The following is a 25,223-nucleotide window of genomic DNA, read 5'->3' on the forward strand; positions in this document are numbered from 1 at the left end:
GGGACTAGCCGATCTTCCACGACGGGGGGGGGGGGGGGGGGGGGGTAATGTCACGACTTGTCATATGAGGAAGGTTATCCAGGAGAAGACACATACCGTGGGACTCCAAGCCATTCGAGAGGCCCATGTGTGTGCGAAGCTCAAGGCTCAAGATACTTAAGGCGACCCTATCGTCCAGGGAAGGCAACTTGTCATGTAATCACCATCCCGTAGAGGAACACTCTTCTATTCTCTCTCTCCGGGTCGAGAACTCGTGATCTTCCTAACAACGTGACGCCGTGTTGTATCCAAACCAATTATGCACCCCACGTCGTGAATTAATCCCTATTCCTGGTTCCAACGCCACAGTTTGCCAAGCCCGTCCAGTTTCACTCTCTCCACAACACGCAAGTTGGTTGGCAAAAAGATGATCATGCCCGTCCAAATTTATTGCGAGTTGTACGCCGGTAAACATATATCATTTTACTTGTATTTATAAATATAAAAATGCATGTTAATACACATACAAGCAACGTTCCGTACGTCGGTGGGCATACCACCCAACTGGAGAAACCAGTCCGCTGTAAATTAGGCAATCCGGTTTCACAAACTAAAAGAAAGAAACTTTTGCAACCAGCTGTAAATTAGGCAATCCGGTTTCACAAACTAAAAGAAAGAAACTTTTGCAACCAGCTACATCGTGAAATTTTTTTCCTCTCACGATGAAGACAGCCGCCCCTTCCAAAACCTAGCTGCTCCACTTTAGTATCCTCTATAGATCAGTTTCCCCTCCTTCGGTTGTCTTCGCTGGCATTGAAAGGAGTGGGGAAACCGATCTATGAGTGAGTTTTCAATAATAGTAGTATTTTCAGTAGATTATGTTAGGTTTAGTTAATCGTTTTCTTTTTGGTTTTCTCTCAATGGAGATGGTATCGTCTACAATAAGTGATCTTTGACATTTTGTTTGACGATGAGATCTCTTTCCCGGCGTCAATTGTGGAAAAATTACAAATCTCTAGGTATGGGTCTTCAGATCTTGCTTCGCTCGATCGATCATGGATATTTTTCCATAGTTGCCGCGAGGAGGATTATCCTCACAATTTTTATCCCGGCTGTTACGGCCTCGACAATGATGATTCGTACCCTCGGCTCTCCAGCGACGCCGGCTCGACTAACCTGTTGTTATTCTCTGACATATTGGTGTTGTTATTGTTGCTGATGCTGATTGACTATTTTAATAGTTAAGCATGTGCACGTAGCCTTGACACTATGACTCAAATTAAAGTTATGGGAGAACTTTCGTTAGTATTTACAAATTTCATGTTTGGTATCTATTTTTGGCCACCTTCAGAGAAGTAAAGATTGTGTTATGAAAGAAGATTTTTTTTGAAAATCACCAAGATTTTGTAGTATTCGTTTAGATTTTATTTTGTAATCATTGAAGACATCTCGTGTATCTGTTTCATGTACTACTCTGTCCATTTTTAGATGTCAAAACTTTATCTAAATTCAAATGTATCTAGACATGTTTTAGTGAATAGATACATCCAAATTTAGACGAACCTTCCCACATCTATTAATAATAGACGGAGGGAGTACTACCTCCATACCGGATTAATGGACAATTACGCATTTCGAGAAACAAGTTTAACTATAAATTTGGTCAACAAAATATGAGATATATGTCACAAAAATTATACCGTTGGATTCGTATTCAAAAAATGTTTTTAATAATATATTTTTTGTAATATATATCTTATATTTTATTGATTAAATTAGTAGTCAAACTTGTTTCTCGAAATGTGTAATTGCCCATTAATCCGGTATGGAGGTAGTACTATTTATTACTATGAGTATAGGTTGTATCGATTGTTAAATAAAATCTACATTGTGAAATTACATTTGTAGCAAAAATCGATAAGCTTCCGGCGAAAAAGGTAAAGTAAAAAACCAGGGTGGTAATGAAACTTGACAGTGTGGTGATTGTTTGAGTCGTTGTAGTTCCGTGCCATCCCGGGAAATTACGTTGGAGTAAGATATTCTTATTTTTTCGTTCGTGTCACGTTGACCACAGACCTAACCCTAATAATCGAGTTTGCAGAATATATGCGTATCCCGTCGAATCCGAATCACACGGCGCAAAGCCACGTTCGGGCGTGCGTACACGCAAACCACAATTATATTCCGATTTTCTAACGCCGCCGAAAGAGACCGCCTTTCCTTTTCTTTTCCCCAAACTAAAGCCGCCCCAGTCCCGAGCTCGGATCCGTGTCGCCGTCGACCCGGCGTCTTTTCCCAGGCTACCAGCTGATGGCCGAGCCGCTCCCGTTTGACCGGAGTTCGGGCGTGCGGATCCACCCGCCGGCTAATTGACCTTTTAATAGTAGCCGGAGAGTAGAAGAGGGGAGCTTGGACCTTGGACTAGGGGAAAAGGCAGGAATCGGTCGGTGATGGGCGGGTGCAGCAGCTCCTGCTGCGGGGATCAATCCGGCGCCGACAACCAGCTGCCGGAGCCGTTCCAGCTGCCGGCGCCCTTGCCCGCGTGGCCGCAAGGTCTGTGACACCTTCTTCTCCCCTGTTAGTTGTTTGTACGATGTAGCACCGGGTAACTAATTTGGTTCTCGAATCGGTTCGTGGATCGTCGATACCTCTCATGCTATCAGCCTGAAGTAGTTTCATGATTAGAAGCTCTACTCACCGCGTGTGAGTTTGTACTACTTAATTTGTTCACCACTACTTTCTTTGCCCAATTGTTATCAATGTTGATCGTATTGTTGTTTCCTTCTTCCAGAAGGGGATTTTTCCTAGAATGACAACACTACAATTATCCTGTGAGCATGTTGTTTAGATGGTTATTTTGTGGTAGGTATGATCTTCGTTTACGAATTTGCTTGCCGTAGTGGCTTCCTCTTGGTACTTGCCTTGGAAGTTGCTTCGGAAGCATCGATATGTTTTACTTAGAAGGCATCGCATTTTATAAGGTACCAAGGCATCGCATTTTATAAGGTACCAATCAATCATAGGTTCAAAGATTTTGTTTAGGGGCAAGAATATTGTTAATCATATAGTATGAGAGAATGTACAAGTTTCATTTTTAGGAAGAGACAATTTCTGCAGTTAAGTTTCTACATGCTACCCAAGTTGGTATTTTTGTTGTGATGGGGCTGCAATTAGTACTTTGGTAACAATGATTAAGCGCGTGTGCAATCTATTCTGTTTTATGAAACTGCTTGTCATTATTTTGCCAAGTAGATTTTCTTTCCTGAATACTCGAACATTGTAGTAACTTTGTTTATCAACTACTTCACAGGAGGGGACTTCGCTAAGGGCGTAATATGCATAGGAGAGCTCTATGTTACAAATGTTAGTGAATTCCAGAATATATGGAGTTACTCTGGAGCTACATTCTATGAGCCAAAAGAAGTTCCTGATGGTTTCCACTGCCTTGGGCACTACGCCCAACAGAATGACCAGCCTTTACAGGGTTTTCTTCTTGTTGCAAGGGAAGCAACTAGCTCTCAATTGGTCAATAGCAAGCCCGCTCTTGTGAAACCATTGGATTACACCCTCGTTTGGACCGATGCTGACTCGTATGAAGATGAAAATGGTGAATGTGGGTGCATTTGGTCGCCATCACCACCAGAGGGTTATGAAGCCCTTGGCTATGTGGTCACTAGAGGACTAAAGAAGCCATCACTGGAAACTGTTCGATGTGCTCGACATGACCTAACAGATGCATGTGAAAACTTTAGGTCAGTCCTGAATATGAAAAGTTCATTCCAAGTTTGGAACACAAGGCCTTCTGACCGTGGGATGACAGGACGAGGTATACCCGTTGGTACATTCTTCTGCCAAACAGATTCGGATATCAGCGAGGAATCAGGCATTCCCTGCTTGAAGAACTTTGACCCGAATCTGAGAGCCATGCCTAATCTAGACCAGATTCATGCACTAATTGAACACTATGGCCCGACTGTCTTTTTCCACCCACAAGAGACATATCTGCCGTCATCCGTTTCTTGGTTCTTTGAGAATGGAGCTACCCTGTACAAGAAAGATATAAAGATGGGAGATGCAATACTTGCTGGTGGCTCAAACCTGCCTGCTGGTGGGACGAATGATGGTGAGTACTGGATTGACCTCCCTGATGATGACAGGAATGGGTATGTCAAAGTTGGTAATCTGAAGAGCGCCAAGCTCTACGCACATGTTAAGCCGGCTCATGGAGGGACCTTCACTGACATTGCGATGTGGGTGTTCTGCCCGTTCAATGGGCCAGCAACAATAAAGATTGGACTTGCAAGCTTCGCTCTTCAGAAGGTCGGGAGGCATACCGGAGACTGGGAGCATTTCACCCTCCGCATAAGCAACTTCTCGGGAGAACTCTCATCTATCTACTACTCAGAGCACAGCGGAGGCGGATGGGTGGATGTTTCCGACTTAGAGTTCATCTCAGGAAACAAAGCGATCGTCTACTCGTCGAGGAATGGGCACGCAAGCTATGCCCATCCTGGCTGCTATCTGCAGGGCTCTGAGGCGCTTGGCGTCGGAATGAGAAATGATGTCGCGCGGAGCGATCTGTCTATCGATTCAAGCACGATGTATGAGGTAATCTCGGCCGAATACCTGGGAGACACCGTGGTGGAGCCGTGCTGGCTGCAGTACATGAGGGAGTGGGGCCCGGCCGTGACCTACAACTCACGGTCTGAGGTGGACACGGTGCTCAGCTTCCTGCCGTTCTTTCTCCGGTTCACTGTGGAGGCAATATTCGACAGTCTTCCGGCGGAGCTGTATGAGGAGGAAGGCCCGACTGGACCAAAGGAGAAAGATAACTGGGAAGGAGACGAGCGGTGCTAGGTTGTATCGCCTTAAATTTATGTATAATGTATACATTGTATATATGGTGAGGAGATTGTTATGTACTACTAGCTTTGCTAAAGAATTTCTTCCGTGCCAGTTATTTTTTACTGATATGTCACAATATACTTGACCAAGCAGAATTTGGAAGTTGAACTGGAAGTGGGGAACTGCCGAAACGAGCAGCACCTGCATTTAGGGGACACATTTGCAAGCTAAGAACTGGAACAGTTTAATTTGAAACATTTAGATGGGCAGAGTGAGCTCAAGCACTTCAATCTGTCGCTAGGAATTTTTTTTTAAAATCCCATTTTCTTCACTTCCTCTTTCTCCATTAGCCAAAGGGAGAAGCAGTACACACAGTGTTTATACATATACATATAGAATAAAATTATGTTAGCCTCTATTAGTAATTATATCCTGATATGTGAATTATTCAACCAAAAATACTGGTAACAACTAACAAAGTCATCAAATGTATTTTTCTATGATTAAACTTGAAACTAGTATGTATTATATCGTTATATAGTTGACTCACTATATGATACAAGTCTATTATTTCGTTATTCGTATCCGTTTTCAATTAAAAGAAACATCCAATCCGTATCCGTATTTGAGTAACATCCGCTTCGCATTCGTATTCAACGACGTCCGTTTTTCGTATCCGTAATTGTTTAACAAATATGAAAACGGATATGAAAAGAACACTATCCAATCAGTTTCCACTCATAGGCATGAGAGCTTGGGTTAATTTCTCCCATGGTATTTGCCTACTTTTTTAGGGTATGGTATTTTCCAAAATAACATGTACTCTCTCTGTTCCAAAATAAGCTGCTTAACTTTTTCTAGATACGGATATATCTACATACTAAAAATATGGTTACATGTATCTAGATAAATTTGAGCATCTTTTTTTGGAAAGTAATTTTTTTATTACAAAACAGTTGTGGTGTCTTTGGTGGGCCGGGCTGGACACGAAGGGCGGCAGCCCACTGACGAGAGGGCAACCTGAACGCGCTCCATCTTCCCCAGTAGGATACACACACCCTCTGCTCCCCACACTGCTACAACAATTTCGAATCTCTCTCTCTTCTCTCAACGGCTCTCTCTCTCTCTGCAAAATTCCCCATTCGATTCCAGTCCGAGCTCTCTATCTCTCTCTCCGAAGGCGCTCGTTGAGCAGCTAGTAGTAGTGGTGGTGGTGGTGGTTGGTCGTGAGGGGATTTGATGGAGGCGGCGGCGGCGGCGGAAATCGTCGTCGGAGGCGGCGTCAGGGTCGTCGCCAGGATCTGCCCCCCTGCTGCTTCCGATCCTGCCGCTCCCATATCAACGACGGCATCAGCTGCCAGCTCGTTCCGGGTCTCCGCCACGCGTGTCGGCGGCCACCCTCGTTCCTCCGGCGCCGCCGCGGTCCTCGCCTTCACCGCCGCAGCAGCTCCGTCGTCTTCCTCTTCTTCCTCGCTAGGGTAAAGTCGTCGAATTCTACCCTTACCACCAACCCGCCGCAATTCGAATCCTACAATTAGGTCTCAATTGATTTTGAATCCCTTGCAGAAGAGCCCCCAACACGCGCAAGGAAGAGCACAGGCTCGATTGGTGCTACCACCAAGACGAGACCAATCGCCACGTCTTCCTCAACGAGGTCAAGCCCCTCATCCATCACCTGTTCCAGACCAGCGGAACCAACGCCTGCGTCGTCGCGTGCGGCGCCGGCAGCGCCAAAGATCACCTCTTTGTGGTAATGCTCCTCCGTCATTACTGCCACAATTCCGTTGCATATACTATAATGGATGTTTGCACCAACTCATTCTTCTACTCCCAATAACACTACTCTCAGGGGTCACAGGATCAGCCAGGCTTGGTCACCATGGCGATGGAGGAAATCCTCGACCTCTCCAAAACCATCAGTGGGGCGGTGGTCAAGGTCTCGTCTTACCAGGTGGTCCAGGACACCCAGATCTTTGATTTGTTGGAGCCCAAGGACCAAGAGGTTCTCATACTTGAGGATGCACAGAGGAGGACTCATCTCAAGGGCCTCTCCAAGGTACAAATGTCCTTGCCACTCTCATACTCTGCTCTACAAGAAAATACGAACATAGAATGGAAAAAAAAATAGACTTTGATTACCTCTATGGATGCCTCACACCCAACTGGTTTGCATCCCTGATAACCATCTCATTTTAACCGAGTCCTTCCCTTCGCAGCTTCATGTGAAGTCAATTGAGGATTTTGCACACTTGAGCTGCTTCGACAGCAATCGTCAGAATAAGCAGTCCACTAAAGCTTCCACCCAGGTACACACTAGGGGGCACCAAGGGCTGATTATTCACATCTCTAGGGTTGATCAGGGAGGCACAGAATGTGCTATAGATAAGATGAACTTTCTCAACTTGACAGGTTTGTTGTTTCTTCTCATGCCTGCACCTGACTGCCTCGTTGACATAGTATGTAACATTCTTTGGTCATTGCATCAGGCTATGTAGACCCCAAGCAGAAGAATACTGGTGGAGTGGCCGCTCTATCAAACAGTAACAAGTCTATGTATGCCTTGATGAATGTCGTGCAAGCACTGAATAGCAACCAGAGCTTCCTACCTTATAGGGAGAGCAAAGTTACTCGTATCTTGCAAGATTCTTTATGCAAGACGAGTGGGGCTGTGCTGATCGCCTGCTTGGTAAGCCACTTAGCAACTTCACCTTGTATGAATTTAATTTGTGCCAAAGGAAATAATGATGCTTCAATAGTGGAAAGTCCATGTGTCAACTTAGTCCTATAATGCAAGTTTTAGCTATTTGTAAGAACTCCTTTGAAGCTAACATGAGTTCGATAAATAGGTTAACTGAATACTAGATTGCAGCACTTATTCCTTTATTAAGAACCTTGCATGACTTTTTTTTTCGCGAAAACGCAAAAGACTTGCGTTTCGATGCATTGATAGAAAGAGAAAGGTTATATGTACATATCCACGAAGGGACCAACACCCCGCATTACAACTCGACCTAGGAAAGGAGACCTAGTCTAAGGCAGGAGGTGCCGGACACCCCGGGCTCCCGCTCTCGCCCACTGTTGCGCCTCGGTCTTGATGTCGTTGAGCAAGGAAGGCACCGAAGGTTGTGCGTTATCAAAGATCGCAGCATTCCGGTGTTTCCAGATCCACCACGCCGTGAGCATGATAAATATGTATGTCTTGCGAAGTGTTAATGTTCCTAAAATAATAAAGCTTGGCATGATAATTTGTAACAGTACCTTCTTGGTCAATTGTTGTGTTCCTCAAATAGTGGAATATATGTACTCTTTTTTATTAAGACAGGTGTCCGTGCCATAATTTAGTTCTGATCAATTCTTTAGTTGCTACTTGCTAGTAGTAAACAGAACATGCAGTACATCAGATGTTCAGCCACCATTACTGTGAATATTTGCTATGTGCTCCTTTTGGAATTCGTGCATCACACCTATAACAATCCAATTTTAATCTGCTTTTATCTCTTCGTGGTCAATGCAGGATGAAATTTCCTGTCAAGATACAGTTTCTACTCTTAGCTTGGCTGCTCGCTCGAGTCAAGTGGCCAATGAACAATACCGCAGATCCATGAGTGTTACAAGTTCCAAAAAGGAAAATTTTAACTTATCTGCAAATGCCAAAAACTCCTCAAGGCCAATCCTTACTTCTATACACCAACCAAATCCTGTAGCAGAGAAGCAAGATCGACCCCAATGGAATAACAGCGCAGCAAAAGCATGTCAAACTCCTATTGCCAATAAGAGGTTGCATTCTAATCCAGCTGGTAGCAGATTTGAGCTAGGAACTTCGACTAACGATGTGTTAATTTTTTTTTTCGTATAAGGTCTCAACCAATCATGCATTCAGCAAAAAAATCTGAGAGCTTGTTCTCTACTCCAATCAAAACGAAGCAAAAGGATGCTAAACCCACAATGGGTGAAAGGTGCCACTTCTGAAACCCACAAAAGGCTGGGAATTGATTTAAGCTTGAGACTTGACTAAAATTGTGTAATTTTTATTTATTTTGGTAGAAGCTCTCAACCAATCGTGTACCCAGCAAAGAAAGTGGAAAGTCTGCTCTCTACTCCAATCAAAATGAAGCAAAAGGATGCTAAACCCACAATCAGTGGAAGGTACCACCTCATTGAACCCACAAAAATCTGGTAACTAATTCAAGAAGCCTTGACTAAAATTGTGTAATTTTTTATTATCCATGAAAGGTCTCAACCAATTGTGCGCTCAGCAAAGAAAGCGGAAAACTCGCTCTCTACTTCTAGAATGAAGCAAAAGGATGCTAAATCTACAATGAGTAGAAGGTACGACATAATCCATTAACTCCAGAAAAAATCTTATCCAGGCTCTTGTCTTATGCAAATAACTTGTTTTTTGGTTGTTGTTGTACAGAACCTTGTTATGTCCGAGCACCAATTCGTCAAAGGTAAATAACTAAACATATTAATTAATCACTTGTTGCAATATTGCATGAAGGTGCTTAAGTTACTATTGTCATGTTTTTAACTAATCAATTCCACTCTATGAACTTTGTAGGAAGATGAGATAGTCGTTGCACCAGCTGCAGTAGAAGTCAAGGTTAGTATCCACATGTGCTTGTGCATGATTGGTTATTAGTTAATTTATTTAAACTGTTTCTATTGCATCATTCTGCAGGAGGTACAATCATCACGAGACATGGAAGTCCATGCTCCATCAACAGATGTGGTATGATTTCTTTTTGACTGTGTAGTGTCACTAGGTATATGATGCCCGTATGAATAATGATTGCAATATGTTGGACGCAATATGCAGGAATTTGATAAAACAAGCGATACTTTAGATACTGTACCATCTAAAAACAACGAGACCAAAGGAAGGACCCTGGCTTATGTTTATAGGAGGGAGAAACACGATATTGTATCATCTGGAACACAAAAGGTGGTCTCAAGTAGTATGGGGGAAGAGGTATGCGCGGAAATACAAGTTTAATCAACAAATGTGGTACTTTGGTTTCTTTTTGGTAGTGTAGTCATTAGGTATATGATGACCTTATGAATGCTGATTGCAATATGTTGGACGCAATATGCAGGGATTTGATGAAACAAGCTATACTTTAGATACTGTATCATCTGAAACACAAAAGGTGGTCTTAAGTAGTATGGAGGAAGATGTACAATCATCACGAGGCGTGGAGATCCATGCTCCATCAAGAAATGTGGTACTTTGGTTTCTTTTTGGTGGTGTAGCCACTTGGTATATGATTACCATATGAATACTGATTGCAATATGTTGGGCGCAATGTGCAGGGATTTGATGAAACAAGTGGTACTTTAGATACTGTATCAGCTGAAACACAAAAGGTGGTCATAAGTAGTATGGAGGAAGAGGTACATAACCCTGTGCAAAAAAACAGGAGAGCTGTTCTTTGTTTTGTTTTAGTAGTTCTGTATATCATAAACAAACATCTTCCTTTTCTCTATATTCAGGACTATTCGTCGTCAGTTTTGCATGCATTGAGTTCACATACTGACTCCGGTGACACCTGCTCTTCTGGTGTACCTGGTAAACGCAACTCTTAGTAAAATTTTTTTTTTGGTAAGTTTCCCATTGTGCTCTTAGTTGACAGTTAATCATCACTGCCAGATGTCCTTGTCGAGAAGACTCCGGTCGATGCTAAGAAACAATCTCCAAAGCTTAGTGACCGTTTGAGAGAAATATCAAACTCACTGAAGCTTCTTAGCACTCGTCCAGTGAGCATAACAACACAAAAGATAATGGAAACACCACAAAAAGTAGGCATGGAAACGCCACAAAGAGTAGGCATGGAATACGTGCAGCCGATCAACATGGATGTACCTGAACCAAAAACTCCTGCGACGCACCTGAAATTTGAGCATGCAGAAGAGCCAAGTAATAACTCATTTAAAGCTCGCAGCGTTGGGATCAAGGTTACATGTTCATAACTTGCTGCCGCATCCTTGGCATATATATAACTTCTGTACATTGCTTTCTTCATGAACCCTAACCTTATTTGTTTTCAACACAGAATTCCATAGTTCAAGAGTGTTTGACTTTCCTGAACAGTGCTAATAAGTGAGTACAATCCAAACTTACGAATTATTTGGCACTGTTTCTGCTTATCTAATTCATGTCTCTATCCATTCGCAGGGAGGAACTAAAAAGCTTGAAGGTGTGCTCTAGGTCCTGATAACTGTTAACCCATATATTGTGTTTTCTTCCTACTAACTGGCTGTGAATGTGTAGGGGATTGGAGAAAAAAGAGCAAATTACATAATTGAGCTCCGTGAAAACTCACTGGAGCCATTTAAAGAGGTAGGTTGTAGCTTTTGATATAAAGTTCAGAAACTATTAGCCAACAATATGATCGACTTAATCTGCTCCTGTTATTTTGCTTTCACAGATAGATGATCTCAAGGATATCCTTCGAATGGATAAGAAAGAGGTATCGGAGAATCATGCTTTACATTGTCTTTTCAGCAATGATATGCTCCCAGTTTTACTAGTAATTTGACAAATGAGTGTACTTTGTCAGATATTTCACACCATCATTATCTCATCGAACATGCTACATTTATATCTGCCGTATAATATGCATTACATTTGGTACTTTTAGCGAGACACCATGATACAACAAGTCTGTGTGTTCAGCTGATAATTTGGTAAAAAAGAAGCAGGATTTTACTGATTGGTAATACGCTGTTGTTTTTTACCAGATAAAAAAGATGATGTCGGGGATCATCGACTCCTAGATCCATGATAACCTGTACCGGAGGGGAGGGCTACTTTATTCTACTAGTGCATCAGAAGTCAAGGGAACGACGGGTATTTTGTACAACGGTTGTTGTTGAGACTGCCACATGCTACGTAGCTTCTTTTTCCCCTCCGTTGGGAGTTGCTTTGATTTCTTGTGTTGAGCGTGAGAGAACAAAGCTAAGAAGTGTGCTTTTGCTGCAGTATATATTCATATATATATATATATATATATATGTATATAATCCGACAATTGCATCGTACTACCGTGCGTTGTTAAAACCGTGTCACATAATTAATGAGAACTGTAAAGGTTGCTTGCCTGATTCGACGACGTGTTCCACTTCACAGTGATCTGACTGCCACTGAACCAACCAGAACCACCGTGTCACATTTAGCTAAGAACCAGAATACTTTTATCACGTAGCATAGAGATGGGCATTGGAGATCATGCACTACAAATCTGAAGAAGAGAACAAAACTTTCCCCTTTTATTAATCATGTTATTCACTTCCTTTTTTTCCCATTATGCAAAGGGAGAAGCAGTTAAGTGTTATACATACACAAGCATCACAGCTTGGGTTAATTCCACCAACTCCTCCCATGGTTTTGCCGGCTGTGTTCCCTCGTATAGTTGTTATTCAGGTCAGGGAACGCCCAGCGTTCTTTCCCTTCATATATATGTCCTCTCCTCCTGTCGCATGCCGCCCCTATGGTGCTGCTACTTGCTTCTATGGTGTAAGTAGGCTGGGAGATTCTGCTACTTTACCACCTCCCAGCCTCTGTTCTTGGTGGGGATTAAAGCTAAGCCTCTCTCTATATACAGCTTGACCTCGTTGAGTACTCGGATACTAGCTGCATGAACATGGAGGACTTGTCCTCCAAAAGCCTCTGGGGTGTGTCGAACTCTGTAATTTTACCTGAAATAAACAAGACAAGATCAATTCGCCGTAAACTCCGTTGGTCCAAGTTTTTGTGCTACGAGCATTACTCCGAGAACTAAGAGAAACTGTAGTCAAGCAAAAGGAAACAAACTCGTGATGATCTAACTAGAACTGGAAATTTGACTTGGTTAAAATGTGTAAAGGAGCATGTACCATCGCTGAGCACCAGGACTAGGTCACTGTCGATGACAGTCGGGATCCTGTGTGCAATTGTACAGACAGTGCAGTCCTTGAATTCGCTGCGAATAATCTTTTGAATTAGATTGTCTGTAGCTGTGTCAACCGATGCAGTTGCCTCATCAAGCACCAAAATTTTCGCCCGCTTGAGCAACGCCCTACCCAGTGCAATAAGCTGGCGCTGCCCCACACTCCAGTTATCCCCATTCTCCAGTACTGCAATGGCACCATACATATCCATGAAACATATAGCTTTGCATCAAGAAGTTGCATGCTTACTCTTTGACCTAGTGTTTGTCTATTTAAAATTAAAACAGACCTGGACTGTCCAGCTTCTCTTCCTTCGAACGAATGACCTCTCCTAGCTGGCACTTTTCTAGTGCCTGAAACAAAAGAGTTTTCTTCTATAAGGATCATGACAGATTTAACAAAAGGATAGCCAAAGGATGACCAGGGCATACCTCCCAAATTTCATGATCAGGGCGTTCTTCAAGAGGGTCAAGATTCATCCTGATAGTACCCTCGAACAATGTAGGGTCCTGAGGGATGATGCTCAACCGCGACCGCAGATCATGAAGCCCAATTGCAGAAACGTCGACGTCGTCGATGATAATTTTTCCTCCTGAAGGATCAATCAGGCGGAAAAGAGCCTGAATAAGAGTAGATTTACCGCTTCCGGTTCGCCCAACAATCCCAATCTTTTTCCCTCCGGGGAAGATGCAACTGACTCCATGTAGAACAAAGGGAAGGTCATCCTTGTACCGGACCTATGATATTTAAGAAAAGGACAATACGATGAAATAAAATAAAGTTGAAGTATGGATGAAGAGACAATAGATTACACATGAGGTGGTTATTATATATAATGAACAGCAAATGGATGGCCAAGGGCTACAAGTTTACCTTCAGATCAATCAACTCAATATTTCCATTCTCAGGCCATGAGGGCGAGGGGCGGCAATTCTCAATAATCAACGGGGCTTCACTCGGAATCTTGCAATACTGATAAATACGCTCAACAGAGATGATTCTGTTCTCTAATTTACAGAAACTCAATATCCACCTTGACATCCGAGCATTTAAGTTGAGTCCATATGTGACAGCAAGCCCAGCCATACCTATATCAAATGGAAACCTTGTTTAGACGCATCTTTGTTGAATTAAAAAGATGCAAGTTCTCTAATGCACCCAACAAGTGAACGATTGGGTAAAGCAAGATCATAAAAAGAAACAGAATGGCATTGTGAGACAGCAGGTAATACATACTTGGTTCAATCGTTCCAGGAGGAAAGCTCACGAGTATTGCCATGCAGAAAGCAAACACAAAAGTTGAGAGCAATTCCATTCGCAGGCAGAGCCATTCAATAGCTGCAAGGCTGGAAAATAAAGGCCGAGAAAAACAATCAAGGAGGTACAGATTTCTTTTCATGAATCTTTTTTCTTGACCAAACCCTCTGATTGTAGCAGCACCAGCAATTGACTCGCTAAACAAATGGATCACTGGAGACTTTTGAACGCTCAAGATCCTAGTCAGTTCCCTCGATGAAGCAATATAGTATCTCTGCAAATTTGTAGTAACTATTTATTAGTAAAAGCCCACTTTGGGGAATGTCATGCTAGCAAGGAGATCCATTATCTACTGTTTGATAAAGATCTTTGATAGTATTTTGGTACTCAAAATCATCAGGATATCTTGAACAAGGGCATGTGTGCTTTGAGTAGAGCTTAATTCACAAGTTTCAATACTTTCATGCTGAGCACATGCATCAGTTTCTGGTTAATTGGCTCACTAACTAAGAGAGGTGACCATTATTTGCGCGGAGTTCTTTTATTGCTATCTACTTCATTCACATTATGATATCCATTGGAGAAATTGAGGACCTCAGGTTCAGGTCAGCACTACAGAAAACCTGAAAGTTCAGCAATTTACCTGCATCCACATGCATCCCATAGCCATGGGAACTATAAGAAACAAAACTTGCCATGTGACTTTGCTCATGACAGCAACGATTCCAAGGAGTTGAATTGTTGTTGATGCAAAGCCCCCTAGCCTGAATGCTATATCAAGGTCCACAACACTTTGATCTACAGAAACCTGATATGAAGTATCATTGAAAAAATTGGGTACAGATCAGAAAGGCACACACAGCATTGCCAAGTACAGATTAGGAGCAAGAGCATGATCGAAACTTACTCGATTCAGAATACGTCCAGCTGGTGTCGTATCGAAGAATGACATTGGCGCTCGAAACACACACCTTAACATTTTTATAAATAGCTTTTGAGCAGCTGCTAAACCAAATGTAGCTACAAGAAGGCTTCTCACAAACACAAACAATGAACTCCCAAAAGCAAGGCACATATAAACAACGAGTAGGACCACATTATCTGTCTTAGGTGCATCTCCTTCTGTTTGTGGATTCGCCCATGCCATCCACCAGTTACTGGCAATCTGAAGAACTTGGAACATGGTCTGAGCCAAGACAATGAGTGGTATCAGTGTACCTTTGTAGGCTTCCCCCATGTATGACATATAAACGTTTAAGCTAACTCTTCCTCGCTCCCTCTCCTCCTCTTGAACTGTACGCTTCTTCTTACGCTCCTCACTCTTCTTCTTGTCCTTTATTCCACGCGTATTAGATGACTTCCCATTTTCAGATACTTTATTTTTCAGGTTATCGATATTGCTAACACTTGGTATCAATCTTTTGTTAGGAACAGAAGGAGTAACATCTCCATCAGAATCGTCAAAAAGATCCATGGTCTCAATAGCTTCGTTATGAGCAGAAACCAGAGCATTGAAATCAGTTCCAGCTTGGAGAAGATCATCATATTTTCCAGCTTGGGTGATACGACCATCCTTAAGAACCTGTATGATGGCAAAACCACAAATGAGAGTATTATCCCATGAATACTCTAATGCCCGCGCGTTGCGGCGGATCGATTCGTTCGGTATTATTTTTTCTCGGTGGTAGCCGGTAAAACCGGTTCCCTCCAAAATATCGGAAATTCCGTCAGAGAAAAAAAACCTTCATACATTAATGCATATACAGATTATCTTCGGTTGTAGGCATTGGATTTGTTCCAAATATAGAAATAATAGTCTACTCGAGTCAACATAAGAGGCAAGCCAAGATAACAACTCTTATCTGTTGTATGAACAACGCAAACAATTTGTATCAACTCACGCCTGACAAAACATAAACTTAAAGATGGACAAAATTCACCTAAAATAGAAAAGGAGCATTAAGTATATGGGTAATGCGCAGCAATCTTCTACCGTTCTCAAGGTGAGAATCTCAGCTAAAGAGAATCGCAGCCACCTCCGCGCTGGGCTGGAACTGGATCCAGCGATGATGCTCCCAGAGGCGCTATGGCCTGATTTCATTTGATTTTTCGTTTTTGTCGTCTCGAGCGGGCTCGCAGCGCTCGCCATGGCCAGGCTGAGATCATGCTGGCCCGATTTCGGGCGTCTTGTTCTCGACCTCGAGCCGCCGCCGGCCATGGCATTTTTTCTCGATCTGGTGGTGTCGTCCCGAGCGAGCTCTCATCGCTCGCCATGGCCATGCCAAGATCGCGCTGGCCTGATTCGGGCGCCTTGTCCTCGACCCCGAGTCACCGTGGACCATGGCATTTCTTTTCAATGGCAGCAGCCTTAACCTCCCTACTCCAGCCATGGCAGCCGACTACCTAGTTCCTCCCAATTTGAGACGGACAAAGGAAGGGATATAGGGAGAGGGACACGGCTCTTGCTCCCGTGGCGACGGCCGACGGGGCCACCTCTGCCGAGCACGCTGATTTTCCTCGTAGGCGACGCGGTTCGTGCTCCCCTGGGGCGGGGAGGAGCGAAAATAAGTGCAGAACCCCACCGCCGACGGCCACCTCGCTTCCGCTCCGCCCCGCCCGTGCAGCACCCCACCACCCCACCGCCGATGGCCACGTCCGCCTCCAGCGTTCCGGCCGCCCGTCTCGCTCGCGTCTGCGTCATCATCACTCTGGTGCCGCTGCTGCTCGGCTGCTGCGTTCTAGAATACACGGTCGGTTTGTTCGGGATGGGAAAAAAATAGAACGAACCGGTATGTAATGGCATTGTGCAGTATTATGTGGTTTGGCGGGAAGGCAAAACGGTCCAATGAAAAGTTGGACGAAAATTTTGGCAGAAACCTTAGCTCCTTTATTATTATTAGGTATAGGTATAGATAGTGTGCTTGCATGCAGAGCTTGTTGTATGTAACTCTCAACAGGAAAACATGGACAAATAACATGTCCCATTGAACAACTCATAGGTTATTAGAAACTAGAAGAAGCAAAGGTATGTGCATTAGCCATTAAACTGTATTTAGATTGTGAGAAAGAATTATTACCAATATCAGGTCAGCAGCTGGTAGGAACTCAACCTGATGTGTTACATAAATTACTGTTTTGCTAGCTAGCGCGGTCAATATATAGTCCTGCAACACAAAAGCTGCATGTTATGAAACAGAAGAACCTTTAGAAAGAACTAGAATAAGGAAACATTGGTACATACCTTAAATAGATCACTTCCGGTATGAGCATCAACAGCGCTGAATGGATCATCAAGCAAATAAATATCAGCATCTTGGTACAATGCTCTCGCAAGCTGCACTCTTTGTTTCTGGCCTCCACTCAAATTAATTCCTCGGTCACCAATAACTGTCTGATCTCCATACTGGAGCAACTGGAGATCTTTCTTCAGAGAGCAAGCCTCAAGAACTCTCTTGTAACGTGGTCTGTCCATTGGAGTGCCGAAAAGAACGTTCTCCTCAATGTTTCCAGACTGTATCCAGGCAGTCTGAGGAACATATGCTGCTGTACCACTGATCCTGACCTGAATAAGGAGTAGAAGGAAAATATAATTAAACTGTCATCTAAGTTAGCATCAACTTTTTTTCATTTGTGTACTTACTTGACCACACAGTTTCGGTATCTCCCCAAGTATACAGGACAATAGACTTGATTTGCCAGAACCAATCACACCACATACTGCTACTCTCATGCCTCTCACCACACTAAGGTGTACATCAGAGAGTGTAGGGGTTGAACCAGATGGATTCCAGGAGAAGCTAGCATCCTTAATATCGATTGCCTTATCTGTACTACCCTGTGGAACACTTATTGTTGCATCATCTGGCAATTCTTCTTGCTGCAGAAAGTGGGACAACCGGTCCAAAGACACCCTCGTCTGAGCAATCATGGATATGAGATCTGGGAAATTCCTCAGTGGCTCTTGAAGGATCCTAAATGTTGCTAAAGCAGAAAGAACACCTCCAGCGGTGAGCTCACCACCAAGCAATATACAAGTACCGAAAGTTATGACCGCGACAAAGATTGGCGAACTCCAGAAAACGAACGTGACTGCGGCCTGTGAGTACAAGGCCCACTTGAGCCACCTGCATTCCACGTTCCTCATCTCTTCAAGCATGAGCCTGTAGCGGTCCTCCCACGCCTGCAACTTAAGAATTCTCATGCTCTTGAGGCACTCTGAAGTCTTGCGCATGCGCTCATCCTTTGCTGCCATTAGCTTATCTTGGTAGTGCTCCTGCAGCTTGGCCACAGGAACCGATGCGGCAATTGACAGCGTGGTGGCTACCAATGTCGAGAGGGTGGCGATCCCGACATTCTTGTACAAGATGGCGAGGGCGAGGATGATCTGCAGTGGAAGCATCCATATGTCATGAAAGTACCATGCATAGTCCCCGACCCGCTGCACATCAACCGCCATGTAATTCACAATCTCACCGCTGGTATGGCTCTGCTTGGAGGCGTTGGACAGCCTGAGACCCTTCCTGTAGACCATGGCGGTGAGCCCGGACTTGACGTGGATGCCCATGACGTCCACGCCCAAGTACCACTGGCGAGCGGTGAGCGTCTCGATCAGCTTTGACACGAAAAACACGGAGGCGAGGATGTAACCTTCGTGTGGGAAGGCGATCTTGCCACTGAGGTAGTCCACAAAGTAGCTGATGAGGTAGGGGCCGACGTAGGACACGACGGTGTTTGCGGCGGCGAAAGCGCCGTTGATGGCGGCCTCGCGCCAGAAGGACTTGAGTATCGCCCATGCGAGCGAGGGGTCCTTGCCGGGGCACTCGGCCCGCTGCCGCTCGTAGTGACTGCTCATGGCCTTGTAGCAAAACTTGGAGCGGTCCTTGTGAGCCAGCAAGGGTATGTCTGCCAGCTCGAGCGGCCTCTTCGCCCCGACTGAGAGCAAGGGGCTGAGCCATGACAGTGAGGCGAGGCTGAGGATCCCAGCATCGCCGTAGGGGGTCACCCGCAGGCACCCGGGCTCCTCCTCGGCGTCTCTGCGCTGCGCGCCGCCGAGCAGCAGCGGCTCGTGGACGCTGCTGTCGTCATCGCTGAACTCCAGCTCTACGCCGCTGGACCCTATCAGACCAACCAAGCAGAGGAAGCCGAGAGCTGGTAGAGATGCGAAGTTGGCGACCATGTGCGCGTAGTCGGTGGAAGAGTCGGAGTCGATGAGGCGCCTGGAGTCGTCGTAGGCGATGGCGACGGAGAGCGCGAAGGCGACGACCCACCAGACACGGACGAGCGCCGGGAACCTGCCCCACCCGCCGGCGCGCGCCTGTAGGGCGAGCGCCAGCAGGGAGGCCCAGGCCAGCGCCTGCACGCCGGGCAGCAGCAGCGCGTCGGGGGTGACGTGGGGCCATGTCGATGCGACCTCGTAGGCGAGCGCGGCGAGCTGCACTAGCAGGGCGTAGCCGCAGCAGGCGAGCGCGGCCCGGTACCATGTGCCCGTGGTGGAGGCCGAGGCCGCGGAGGCGGCGTCGTGGAGGGCCCCGTCGCGTCGGCGGGGCGGCTTGAGGCAGGAGGCGCAGCGGGCGGCGAGGGCGCGCGCCCCGCGGAGGAGCAGCAGGAGGAGCGCGAGGGCGAGTAGGGCCGCGTGCGCGGCGGCGGCGGCGGCCTCGGCGAGGGGCAGCGGGTGGCGGTGGAGGCGCGGCATTGGGAGGAGGATGGGATCGGAGGCGTCAGGAGGGGTTTAAAAGGCATTGGGGGCTTGCCAGGGCAGGGCAGGTGCAGTGATGTGCGGCGTCCCGAGGTCTGGGGCAGTGGGCGGGCGGCGGATTACGGCATCGGGCGGGGTGGGTAGAAACGAGGGTTTTGGCCGCGCTCGGAGGCGGTAGTCGGAGAGATTTGGCGGATTCCGGCAGAATGCAGCGGCGGCAGACGCAGGCACGCAGGGGACGAGATGGAGGAACTTCCTGGCAATTGAATGCTGTCGTCCGTGGCGCCGCTACGTGTTGTTCGCCGCCGATCTCTGTGCCGCTCACCAACCCTGTGCGTCGCTGCGGCGGTGCCGCGTGGTGGTGGAGATGCGGTGAGGAGTAGGTGGATTTGGGGGCGGGACGGATGGGCGGCGGGCGGTGGGGAGAAGAGAAGAAGGCCGGGTACCGGGTAGGGAGGGATGTTGGATGTGTGTTCCTGTTCGGGTTTCAGACGAGACGATGACGAGTCGTGCACTCGCTCGCTTATAAAGACGAGAGTTCCGTGCGTGTTTTTCCTCCTCTCCTCGCCGGTCCGGACCACGACCCTTTGGCCCTTTGGGGCTGCATAGGTTTCTATTTATTGTGTATTACTCATTCTACTCAGTAGGCTGGTCCTACTGGATACATAATTGAATATGAATTCTATATATTTTACCACATATTTCAATTATTTTTGGTTAAATATTTTCTGTTAGACTACATGTAATGCGCAAAAATTCGCATAAATGGGTGATGTCTATGAAAACAACCATCTTTATCCGTGCTTAAATCACATATTAAGTCGCTCTACCCTTGTTACTAATGACTAATTACTACAAAGATGTGCAAATCCTTATTTTAAATTATGTGATGCAGAAAATCATATTTTTATGGCGAAATCTGGAGAAAATAAAGAAAAATCATGAGTTACCAAGACTCCCAAATCAACTGGGGCGAAGAGGGAATTGTACAAGTGTTAACGACCCCCGGTGTGGACGGGACTTGCCCGCGCAGCACGCCACATCAAACAGATCAACTTTCATGGAGAAACATACATGTTTTCAGACTCGCTGTCGCAGAGAGACGCTTGCATCATAAACCACTCGAGGAATATCCACCATTTCACCACCACCCTAGTTTATCATATCCATCCCATTTCATAGACATGTCCATAACTTGTATTTGAGGTCTCCTCACGATTGCCGACCTTAATTATAAGGATATTTGGTATTGATCTAAGTAATTCTACAATGTTTTCTATCCTTGATCTTATTATTATGAGTGAGTGGTCTTTACTGGCTGCGGGTTGGTGAGTAGTCTCGCATCAATTTGTGCATCAAAGGATGTGTTCAGTTCTGAAACTAGGTGGAGCGGCATGTAATAGTTCCATGCCAGTCTTTGGTTCAGACAAAAATGGAACTAAATGATTATGTTTTTTTTTTGTTCGGTTCAAGAATTGCACAACAGAACCAAACATGCTAAACATGAATTTTATCCAAATCGAAATCAACAGAGGCAAAAAGGGCAACCGATGTTCTTCTTCGTTTTGCAAACTTGGAGTGGATAGAGACAACATTGAGGAGCACATAGTCAAAATCGGAGCGAACCAAAGACTGGTTGCCCGATTTCCATAGCCGACATGGTAGAAATTGGAGTGGACAGGCATGTGCTCGCCGCGAAGCCTCTAGCCCTACGCGTCCTCGCCGCCACTGGCCCTGCCGCCTCGTCGCCGCACATGCTCACCGCCCCTGGCCATGTCACCCCGCCGCCCAGCTGGCCGCTGCGGCCCATGGTCGGTTGTTTTTCCTTATGAGGAAGAGGATGTGGGAGAGGCGAGGAAGAGGTATGTTTCTTTGGCGGCGAGGAGTAGCGAGCCGTTCCCCCAGATTCCACTGATTCGGTGAAACATGTTTGTTCTGCATATAGGAGGAATATGTGGTAAACCGAACACCGGAATTGTCTCTAGGTGCGGAACGGTTCTATTCCATTCCACCTTGTTCCAGAACCAAACACACCCTGATTTCATGGGAATATTGTGTGGTAATTTCATAGCAGATTTGTATTTTTATCATTGTCTCTTACCTCAATCCAAGGACTTCTCGGGTATGCAAGACCCCGAGGATTGATCAAGGTTTGAGGTGAGATGTGTGGTAAACGGCGCCTACACGTGAAACCTAGTGACATCAAAGGGAGTACAATAGCCATTTAGTGATCCATTTAGGAACAATAACAACGCCATAAATCTTAATGTTTTGGTCTATATTTTATTTAATAATCGTGCATAGTCCGGTGCTTCGTGGTATAATGGTTGGACCGAGAGTCTATATGTTATGTATGTGGTTCGTAGGGGCTTTAATACTTACTGATTTTACCCAAAAATTATATCTATGTTAGATCATTTACATATGAATGTGCTTAAATTTATTGATGAGGAAATCCCTACCGAACCACTACCTCTGTCATTGGAAGATGAAGAAGATGCTGCTGTGAAGCTCAAGTCCAATAAAGTCAGGATTGGACCCATTACAAGGGCTCGTGCGAAATTACTTAAGGAGCAAGTGAATTCACTCCTAAATGGTACTTTGATCGATGAGAACTTTATACTGCCTAAGTTTTTTTAATTATGTATGATCAGGTACGAAAAGGGAGCAAGCATCGCACGAGGAGGAGAGGAGCAGCTGGACATGGAGCTGGACATGAAGACATCCCATGGATGCGCGAGGGAGGAGAGGGAGGCATGCGCAAAGGAAGGAGAAGCAGTCCAGGCCGGTCCCATGCCCGGCGCAATCGGCCGCCACGTCGGCCGGCCCGGCCCCACGGCCGGTCCCACCGACCGCCACGCCGGATGAGCCTGGCGCGAGTCGGCTCCCACACCGGTGCTAACCGGGCACCATCCAGTAAGCCTGGCACCCCCGCCCGGTGCCAGCCCGGTCCCTGGCCCGGTCAAAACCGGACTGGCCCCCAGGCCGGCCGTGTCCGAGTCAGTCTCAACCAGATCCCGATCTGGGTCAGTTATTATTGTATTTTCTCGAATTCTGATCGTCCTGAACCCCTATATAAGTGCCCAGGACGCCCCCATAATAGGGGGATCGCACGTTTAAGATAAACCATATTTCATAGTTGATTGCTTTGCAACTCTATTGAATCTATACATCGATTCACATCGATCTGGTGTTTTGCTACCAAAAGTTTTGTGTGATCTGTTGTTCCATTGGGAATTAGACTGTTGCAATTTACCGTTTCGTGGTCGGCGGCTACGTGCGCAAGTGTGTGGAGTTGCTAATATCTTGCAGGGTTGAGAGTTGTTGCATTGGCGACAGGAATCAATCGAGAGACTTCGTCGGCATCATACAAGTTATCTCCACCTCCTCATCGTGTTATCTCCGTTGTGTTCATCGTGTGTTCATCACCACCACCGTGCTTACTGATAAGATCGGGCCACCCCTTATCATCTTGGTATCAGATTTTAGCGTTTCCTCAGTAAGCCATCCACAATCCACCCCATAGTTGAGTTGTGAGTGTTTTCTATCCAGAAACAGCAAAAAATATTAGGGTTAGGGTTTTCCATAGCCTTAGATTGCATCAATTTTGAGTTTTAGTTGCTTTTCGTAGTTGTTTTTGCGTATCTTTTTCTTTCATCTAGTAGATTGTCTAGGGTTTGTGTTTCGATATCATTTAGTTTTCAGTTTTTGTTGCTCCGAGTCCACATAGCGTACAGTTTGCTTGTTCCCAACCATAGATACAGCCTTTCGATATACGTGACTAGGAACTTTCTCACAAGAGACTAGTTTTACCGCTCGACAGGCTGCTCGTTAGGGTTTTGGTGCTTTGCAATTTCTGTTGGCCGTGTTACAAAGCGTAGAGTCATAAAATAAAAAATAAAAAGAGAAAATAGAAAAGAAGAAAAAAAGAGCTACATATCTGCGTGTGTGATAAAAAAGAAAAAAAAGAAAAAAAGAAGTGAAGTGCTAGTAAGATCAAGTGAAGGCCTAGTTTACTTTTCTGCACCTGTAGTTGAGCAATCTTGTGTCTGTCCCGTTGAACTTTGCTAGTGTCTCTCGAGTGCATTGCAACCTGTTCATCCATATATTTGCATTGCCACATTTATCGCCTTGTGTGAGTATCATTGATTGTGCTACGGTCAGCGCTAGAGCTTGTTATTGGTGCAAATAGGTAGCCTACCTACAACCCCACATATATCTTGCTTTGTCGTGTGATTGTTCTTATACCTTTGATATTCGCTTCGCTACATCCGTGCACTAAGTCTGCCAATCCAAGTTGGTAAGCAATACTAATTCACTTTGGAGCGGTAAGATTTACCTTTTCTTATCAGTTTTGAGTGAGTTGTGAGAGTATGTAATATCTCAGGATTTGGGGTTACAAAAATAGAGGAAACATATGTGTGCATTGCATTCATGCATAGAAAATCTGGGAAATTTTCGCGCTTTAAAGTAGAACAGTCACAGTAACTGAAGATCACTCGACCTTGGTGGAATTGAAGTAGCTCATCAAGTCCAGTGCTATAAACCTCAATGTGACTTTGCTAAAACCTTGTTATGGGTAGATATGATTTGATATAAGGGGATAGATCAAATGAAATTAAAACCAACACAAAAAAATATTAATCAAGGATCAACTACTTGATCTTATTAAAGATCATAACATGGTATTCCTTGCCATAACATATGAACATCCATTTAATTGGAAACCAAGTAACAATAAAATGGAAAAACCATTTTGGACTTATCTTTTCCATGTCTTAAACCAATCTATGTTCCTACCATGAACCTCATGGTATTCATTCCACTTAATTCTTGGAAACATGACAAGGAGATCAAGTCTAGATATATATATATTCTTCTCTATTCCAAATTATTATACATCAACCCTAGAGAGGTGAGAGTTCTATATTACTTGTTAGAGAAGCAATGACAAACTTTGAGCTAAACCTTGGATATGCATCCATGTAGTCAAATTACCATCTTTAAGAAGAACCCTAGGATATTATTCAAGAAAATTCCTAGAGAGAGAACCCATTTATGTTAAACATAGATATTGATGATCACATCATTCTCTATGGAGCCTAACCTTAGGTTAGTATTGAAGTCCTTCCCAAATGAGAGAAACCATAGATACCAATATTAGCTTTACCTATTTTGGAATTAAAGTATTAGGAGATAAACCATTTCATCTTGAAGTGGTGAGATAACCTAATATCACATGGAATAAGATTATATACATGAGTTGATAAAGTAAGGAGGAGACTAATCCAACCAAGATAGCCAATGGAGTCTTAGTCTAGATACATAAGGAAATATTAGGAGTACACCATAAACCCTAGAATAAACTATTCCTATATGAGAGAGATCAAACAATGGAGTTATACTCAATTAGTTGAGGCAACACTTGAACTTTAGGGAGATAACTACCCAAACATCATACCTTGAGAAGAACTCTAAGTAATTATCTCAAGCATTCTCCTGGGATATAAACTATTGA

The 25,223-nt window shown here is 44.8% G+C and overlaps 3 protein-coding genes across 4 annotated transcripts; 2 read left to right on the forward strand and 1 right to left on the reverse strand.

Annotated features, from left to right (window-relative positions):
• Positions 1 to 2,144: 2,144 nt before the first annotated feature.
• On the forward strand, positions 2,145 to 4,935 carry LOC127296659 (hypothetical protein At1g04090). Its single transcript, XM_051326836.1, has 2 exons — positions 2,145 to 2,532; positions 3,290 to 4,935. The coding sequence occupies exons 1-2, from the start codon at positions 2,430 to 2,432 to the stop codon at positions 4,834 to 4,836; spliced, it is 1,650 nt and encodes a 549-aa protein (XP_051182796.1). The 5' UTR covers positions 2,145 to 2,429; the 3' UTR covers positions 4,837 to 4,935.
• Positions 4,936 to 5,896: 961 nt separating this feature from the next.
• Positions 5,897 to 11,928, forward strand: LOC127296658 (kinesin-like protein KIN-10B). Of its 2 annotated transcripts, none has more exons than XM_051326834.2 (22): positions 5,897 to 6,302; positions 6,391 to 6,574; positions 6,674 to 6,880; positions 7,041 to 7,233; positions 7,311 to 7,510; positions 8,339 to 8,601; positions 8,682 to 8,780; positions 8,869 to 8,970; positions 9,058 to 9,153; positions 9,242 to 9,275; positions 9,386 to 9,427; positions 9,506 to 9,556; positions 9,644 to 9,796; positions 9,921 to 10,049; positions 10,138 to 10,218; positions 10,318 to 10,393; positions 10,475 to 10,779; positions 10,878 to 10,924; positions 11,000 to 11,021; positions 11,096 to 11,164; positions 11,253 to 11,294; positions 11,566 to 11,928. In XM_051326834.2, exons 1-22 carry the CDS (start codon positions 6,064 to 6,066, stop codon positions 11,599 to 11,601), a joined length of 2,670 nt encoding a protein of 889 aa, XP_051182794.1. In that variant the 5' UTR covers positions 5,897 to 6,063; the 3' UTR covers positions 11,602 to 11,928. The 2 variants fall into 2 exon arrangements, with proteins under 2 accessions (XP_051182794.1, XP_051182795.1); XM_051326835.2 differs by having other exon boundaries at positions 8,872 to 8,970.
• A 138-nt stretch (positions 11,929 to 12,066) lies between these two features.
• LOC127296657 (ABC transporter C family member 13) lies at positions 12,067 to 20,203 on the reverse strand. The gene is made up of 11 exons (XM_051326833.2): positions 17,651 to 20,203; positions 17,252 to 17,572; positions 17,088 to 17,174; positions 14,918 to 15,592; positions 14,654 to 14,818; positions 13,990 to 14,284; positions 13,627 to 13,841; positions 13,185 to 13,490; positions 13,043 to 13,106; positions 12,700 to 12,939; positions 12,067 to 12,522 (listed from the first exon to the last, which is right to left on the reverse strand). Exons 1-11 carry the CDS (start codon positions 19,700 to 19,702, stop codon positions 12,419 to 12,421), a joined length of 4,524 nt encoding a protein of 1,507 aa, XP_051182793.1. The 5' UTR covers positions 19,703 to 20,203; the 3' UTR covers positions 12,067 to 12,418.
• Positions 20,204 to 25,223: the final 5,020 nt, after the last annotated feature.

This window comes from Lolium perenne, chromosome 4 (assembly GCF_019359855.2).
Source record: "Lolium perenne isolate Kyuss_39 chromosome 4, Kyuss_2.0, whole genome shotgun sequence".
Taxonomy (NCBI): Eukaryota; Viridiplantae; Streptophyta; class Magnoliopsida; order Poales; family Poaceae; genus Lolium; species Lolium perenne.